Source organism: Pteropus alecto, unplaced genomic scaffold (genome assembly GCF_000325575.1).
Source record: "Pteropus alecto unplaced genomic scaffold, ASM32557v1 scaffold164, whole genome shotgun sequence".
Lineage (NCBI taxonomy): Eukaryota > Metazoa > Chordata > Mammalia > Chiroptera > Pteropodidae > Pteropus > Pteropus alecto.
Window position 1 is genome coordinate 21894714 of NW_006439568.1, and position 7441 is coordinate 21902154.

The 7441-nt window shown below is 32.8% G+C and overlaps 1 protein-coding gene across 1 annotated transcript in view; it reads left to right on the forward strand.

Annotated features, from left to right (window-relative positions):
• RNF19A (ring finger protein 19A, RBR E3 ubiquitin protein ligase) overlaps nt 1-7441 on the forward strand; it is a 57109-nt gene that overhangs the window by 23493 nt on the left and 26175 nt on the right. Inside the window, exon 2 of the mRNA XM_006916648.3 lies at nt 4753-5517. Coding sequence (XP_006916710.1) covers nt 4847-5517 — 671 coding nt within the window. The 5' untranslated portion in view covers nt 4753-4846. The remainder of the gene's footprint in view (nt 1-4752; nt 5518-7441) is intronic.

Here is a 7441-nt window from a genome sequence, read left to right on the forward strand (position 1 = left end):
GTAAAGTTCCGGAATCACTGAACTTTTTTTTTTTATTTCACACATTTTGTCATCTTTTCAATTTGGATAATTTCTGTAGTACTCTTTTTTAGTGGTTTAGGATATAGTCTTAGAAATCCAAGTTAGTACTAATTTCTAAATGTTTATGCAAATAAACAGTTTAATTAAAAACTCTTTGTAATGGGTGACCATATAATCTTAATTTAATATAGAAGTCAAACAATTAGATTTAGTTTTTTACTAAATATTCATTCTCTGTTTTTCCATATGCAAAGTTAGAATAATGAAAAAATATATGTGGTTAAAACTTGTAAATTATAAATCATTGAGATGAGGGGAAGTAGGGATGGGGTGGTGGGATGAAATATTGATATATCTTCTGACTGCTGTTACATAAGGCCTCTTGTTACTCTTGTTTCAGATGGCTTGCAAAATAGCTTTCTTTTTAAGGTAGATTTTGAATTAGCCTATCATTTCTCATAATGTCTCGAAGACTCCCTCTAAATTTGGTGAAAAGTGACTTAGCTGTTTTCAAGAGATATCATAACAGAGATGGACATTTAATGTATATAAATTTATAATTATTGGTTTTATGATATGTTTCTTCTCCAGACATATCATATTGAGGCTAGAGACCAAGTCTGTCTTGTCCTTGGTGATAACCTCAGGGTTTAGCAAATGCTGAGTTAGATTTCAACTCTGAAATTATGCCAAAGTCCCCTTGATTGAGGCATTCCCAGTACTTTTCAGTCACATCCTTATAGACACCTTCATGGATTATTTCTACAGAAGGATAGTATTAAATTATGTGGATTTTTTTATAAGTCTCTCTTATCAATTCCATAGATTGTTAAGGGGTACCTCACGATAGCCCTGTAGGCTGACAATGGTTATAAACTGAGTTGTTTTTATAATGGAACTTTTATTTTTAATACCTAAGGTAATGAAAAACAAGGAGCCTTGTTTTAGAGGCCAATGGTGAAGCACTGGCAGGATGATGGAGAGCCAGAGGAGAAAGAAGCTGGATATTTATTCTTCGAGCTACTGTTGAGCAGCTCCTCTCCATTAATTGTTCCTTCCCTTCCCCGTTACTCCAAAGGGGTGACAGTGGCTTCCTGAGTAAGTTGCCATCCCTGTTGGTTTCTTAAACCTGCCCATATCTTTGTAAATGCACCCTTTGGTACCTCCTTGCTTTGTTTATAGAATTTTGTATTTAAATGAGAGTGTTTAGCAAACTCTTTAGTATTTGTGGTTCTTAACCAAAGTGTGCAGCTAAATTATTGAGGAACACTTGCAAAATATATAAACTCTGGACCCCATCCTCATTTTGATTGAGCAGTTTAGGGCAGAATATTTTTGTTGCTGTTTTCGAGGTTCAGTCACGGTTTTCTTTTTTAAACTATAAGTAATAGATGCTCATGATTCAGTTTTAAACTATACAGAAGGGAGAAAGTGAATATTAAAGGTTGTTCTCTCCAAAGTAACCATTGTTAATGGTTTTTTTAACATTTTTTTCAGAAATTGTATGTGTATATGTAAGCCTGTGTGGGTATGTTTTTTCCTGCAAAAGGCTCATACTGTACATACTATTTTGCAATAATTGTTCACTTGGCATTATATAGAGAGATCTTTTCATATTATTACACATAAATTGTGGTTGGTTGATTTATTTTTACCAGTCCCCTGTAGGACCCTTAAGTTATTTCCAGGTTTTGTGTGGGTTGGTTTTTTGTGTGTGGTTTTGTTTTGTTTCCTTCTGTCAGCTAGGCTGCAGTGAATTTCTTTGCACAATATGTTTTTGCACAATTGTGTCCTTATATTTTCTGAAGGATAAATTTTACGTGTAGGATTGCTGGTCAAAAAACATTTCCGTTTTGAAGTTTAATAGATAATGTCAAATTGGTTCCAAAAAATCGTGCTGATTTGCACCTCTCCCAACCATTTACAACTTTTGTCAATCTAATATGCGCAAAAATGGTATCTAGTGTTTGAATTTTCATGTCTTTAGTTGTGATTGTTGTTGAACAGTTTCTTGTCTTCGTAATTTTTGTAATTCTTTTTCTCCAAAGTTCCTTCTTGTATTTTTGCTCATTTTGCTAGTATGTTGGACACTTTTTTCTTATTAATGTGTAAAAGCTGTTAGTTAGGATTTTTTCATCTGTGTTCATGAGAGATATCAGTCTGTAGTTTTCTTTTTTGCGTGTTATCTTTACCAGGTTTTGGTATCAGGGTGATATTGGCCTCATAAAATGAGTTGAGAAGTATTGTCTCCTCTTGGATTTTTTGGAAGAGTTTGAGGAGAATAATATTAAATCTTCTTTGAATGTTGGGTAAAAGCTGTTTATATAGTGAGGAAATTTGTTCATTGTATACATGTTTTCCTAATTTACATCAATTTTATAGTATTTTTTTTACCATCGAGGTACATATTTTTTAACACAAATATTAAATTTTTAGTGTTGTTCAAATTTGTTTATTTTCTTTTGAGGCATATTTATGTCTTTGCACAATGTTTTAGAAAGACTTTCTAAGTAGAATGACCATATATTCTAGTTTGCTCCTTTTATCCTAGTTTAAATATTAATAACACCTCCATTCACTCTTATAAGGTTCTCATTTGGATAAAAACGATATGGCAATTAAATTTATAAAAGTGTGTATTTTAAGAGATACCCCAGGTGATACTGATTAAATGCCACTTGTTCTATATTTTAAGCAATAAATTCTTAGGACAAGATTCTTAAGATAGATTCTCTCTGCAGTTCTTTTCTATGATACATATATATATATTATCATACATATGATATATACATATATAGAGAACAGAAAGCATTTTGAGATGCAAGAGAAAATAAAAACATAAAGAACATGTGCAGAAAATTTTAGTAAAACCTATCATTACACTCTAGTTTCCTCACAATTAAGGGGGAACACTGCAAATAATGGGAAATATAAACTGATGGACATGAATAAAGTTTGCCTGAATGAAATGTTTTTCTAGATTTTGCATTGGGAAATCAATATGACTTTCTCAAGAATACGTGTGGATTTCAGCAGCTGGGTTTTTGGGGTCTTTTTGTTTTTTTGTTTTTTTTGACCTTTAACTGTGATATAATAATCATCCAGAAAAATGCATTAATCATGAGTTGCAGGTCAATGATTTATCACAAAGTGAACATAGCTTTATAACCACTACACATGTCAAAGTTCCCTTTGTACCTGCTCACAAAAGATAGCTACAGTACTGATTTCTAACATCTCAGGTTAGTTCTGCTTGTTTTTGAACTATATTTATATGGAGTTATACAATACACATTCTTTGATGTGAGATTCATTCTTGTTTTGTGTATAGCGGTATTTTGTTCATTTTAATTGCTTCTAGTATATTAGAGTGTGAATATATTCTATTGATGGAAATGTGGGTTGTGTTCAGTATTTTTGCTTATAACTAATGCTGCTATGAATATTGTGTATATCTTTGATGCATCTGTGTATTCATTTCTCTTGTGCACTTATTTCCAGAAGTATAAATGGGTAATAGAGTTATGTAAATGTTCAAAATTGGTGGATACTGTTAGACAGATTTCCAAAGTAGTTGTGCCATTTTATACTTCCACCAGCATTCCACATCTTTTCTAATACTTGGAAATGTCAGTCTGAATTTTAGCAATCCTAGCGGGTGTGTAATGGTCTCTCAATATGCCTTTAATGTGTATTTTCCTGATGACAAATGACGTTGAGCATTTTTCGATATACTTTTGTGAAGTGCCTGTTAAGTCCCTTGCCTATTTTTCTCTTGGATTGCCTGCTTTCTCTTATTGATTTGTAAGTGTTCTTTCCATAGTCTGGATACTGGTCCTTATTAGTTATATGTGGCAAGTGACTTCTCTCACTCCCTTAATATAATCTCTTGATTTTATTGTAGTCCAATTTATCAGTCTTTTCTGATAAAAAGTTTTTGTATTTTTTTGTTTTAGAAATATTTTCATTGAAATAGTCTCTTCTATTGACTTATAGAAGCTTTATGATTTTACTAATCACATTTAGATTTGTGAACCACCTGGAATTGATTTTTATGCATGAGGTGAGCTTAAAAGTCAAGTTCCCTTTCTCAGATGATAACCAGTAAAATACTATGTTGTTTTGCTTTTGAAAAGGCTATTTTTACTGCTTAGCAATGTCACCTTTTACATAAATCAAGTATCTATACATATGTGAGACTTTTTCTCAAGACTGTGTTCTGTTCCTTTGGTCTTTGTATCCATTCTTGTGGTGTACCACACTGTCTTCTTAAGTACTGCAACTTTATAATAAGTCATTATATCTGGCAGTATAAGAGCAACCCACCCCCACACACACTTTATTCTTTTTCAAGGTCGTGTAAGCTGTATTTAGCCCTTTGTATATTTTATTGTCAATTAAAAAAAAAAACACTCATAAAGGCAGGGGGGAATCATTGAGGTCTGAGTGGTAATGATCAAAAATTTTGTGTATAATTTAAATATTGATAAGGTCAGCTCAAATCTAGAGTCTTTTATTAAGATTAAAGAATGTCCTTGTTATTTTACCATTTGTTTTATATTCTGTCGTAGACTATTCAGTAAATTGACCTTATTTAAAAAAAAAACCTAATGGTTAAGAACATCCTTGTTTGAAGTTTCATAGTGATTTTTTAAGTATTTTAAAAACATGCAGACTAAGAATGTGCAACTAAATGATCTTGGTGTTTTGGTTTTTTGTTTTTTTTTTCAGAACATCTATGATAACAGTCTTCCATAAGTCGAACTTTTTCAAGAATTCTGTGAAGGAACCACGTAGAATTTTCTTACATCATGACTTAATCTGAATGCAAGAACAAGAAATAGGTTTTATCTTTAAGTATAATGAAGGGCTGTGTATGAACACAGACCCCGACTCAATCCTAATGAGCATTTTAGACATGAGTTTACATCGGCAGATGGGTTCAGATCGAGATCTTCAGTCTTCTGCTTCATCTGTGAGCTTGCCTTCAGTCAAAAAGGCACCCAAAAAAAGAAGAATTTCAATAGGCAATCTGTTTCGGAGGAAGAAAGATAAACGTAAATCAAGGGAGCTAAATGGCGGGGTGGATGGAATTGCAAGTATTGAAAGTATACATTCTGAAATGTGTACTGATAAGAACTCCATTTTCTCTACAAATACCTCCTCTGACAATGGATTAACTTCTATCAGCAAACAAATTGGAGACTTTATAGAGTGCCCTTTGTGCCTTTTGCGGCATTCTAAAGACAGATTTCCTGAGATAATGACTTGTCATCATAGATCTTGTGTGGATTGCTTACGACAATATCTAAGGATAGAAATTTCTGAAAGTAGAGTTAATATCAGTTGCCCAGAATGTACTGAACGGTTTAATCCCCATGATATTCGCTTGATACTAAGTGATGATGTTTTGATGGAAAAATATGAAGAATTTATGCTTAGACGGTGGCTCGTTGCAGATCCTGATTGTAGGTGGTGTCCAGCTCCAGACTGTGGGTAAGAAGATTTTGTTAGATTTTTCTTGACTTAATTTTTTTTCTTGTAGATAAATAAAAATTTGCTGACTATTACTCAAAAGAAAAAAATTTTAACCTGTCAAGTAATTCATTCATTCAACAAACCTATCAATTGCATACTATGTGTCAGGCAGTGTTTGGTATTAAAGGTGGGAAACCTATCTTACTCATTTTTATATTGTCTCTGCACAACATATTCACTTAACATATTTCAGAAGGAAAGGATAAGATGGTAGAGTGCAGGCTTTAGTTGTGAGCAAAATTGATTTTCTCCATCCAGTTGGAGAATTTTTATTTTGGTATTATGGATGAAATGATCAGGGATTTTGTTTGGTTTTGGTGGGGCAGTCATTTATATAAATTTACATGACCCTTTGAAAGGCACCTTAATATGTGCAACAGTAGGATGTGTTCATATTGGTGTGCATAAGTATTCGCTAGTCTTAAAATCTAAAGGTTATATAATACATTTGCCTCGTTTTTTTTAATTACAAATACTTTTTTTTACCAACATTTAAAATAAAATAATTTTGTCAACAGCAGCCCCTATTTATAGAGCATTTACTTTATACAGTTAATTGTCAGGACTAGGAAGAAACAGTCATATGCTCTTCAAGAATTTCAAAAGCCATAAACACTGGATATGATTTAGCATACCATTAGTAAACCAGAGGTTATCTGTAAGTAAGAGTTTGGAAGAACCCAGAACTTCCAAGAGACAAGGCTGGAATGTGAGTTTAATTTATCAAATGACAATTTCAGGATTGATCATCTGAATCATGTCCATTATTAAAAGCTTGTTGAGTAGAAAATTTTCAGATTTTCTACTAGCATCTAGCCTATATTCCATAATTTCATTTATTTATATTTTTTAAATAGTTTTTTTGTTTGTTTTTCAATATAATACTCCCTGCAGAATGTTTTTACATTCTGCAGGGAGTATTATATTACTTTTAGGTGGATAGTGTGATTTATACATTTATATAACTTACAGAGTGATCACCCTGAAAAATCTAGTACCAATCTGACATCATACATAGTTATTACAATATTACTGACTGTATTCCTTATGCTATACTTTACATCCCCATGACTATTTTATAATTGCCAATTTGTACTTATTAATCACTTCTCCTCTTACACCCTCCTCCTAACCTCCTTCCTGTCTGGCAACCATCAGAATGTTCTCTGTATCTATGAGCTTGTTTCTATTTTATTTATTTTGTTCTTTTGATTCCACATGTAAGTGAAATCAAATGGCATTTGTCTTTCTCTGTCTGACTTACTTCACTCAGCACAACACCCTCTAGGTCCATCCATGTTGTTGCAGATGGCAAGAATTTCTTTTTTGGCTGAGTAATATTCCATTGTGTGTGTGTGACCTCTTCTTTATTCATCCATTGATGGACTCCTAGGGAGCCTCCATATCTTGACTATTGTAAATAATGCTACAATGAATATATGGATTCATATGTTCCTTCAAAGTAGTGTTTTGGGTTTGTTTGGATAAGTATCCAGAAGTGGGATTACTGGGTCCTTCTTTGCCTCTTGTTTTAGCCTTTGTTGTAATATCCATTTTATCTGGTATACATATTGCTAACCCAGCTTTTTTTCTTTTATTGTTTTTCATGAAATATCTTTTTCCATCCTTTTACTTTCAGTCTGTGTGTGGCTTTCAATCTGAAGGAGTCTCTTGTAGGCAGCTTATGTAAAGGACTTGTTTCCTTATCCATTCAACCATGCTCCTATCTTGATTGGAGCATTTAATCCATTTACATTTAAGTAATTGTTGATAGATATATAGCTATTGCCATTTTATTATTCATATCTGTGATCTGTTTTTATTCCTTCTTCCTCTTCTTCCTCTTCCTTCACCTCCTCCACCTCCCCCTCCTCCTCTTCTT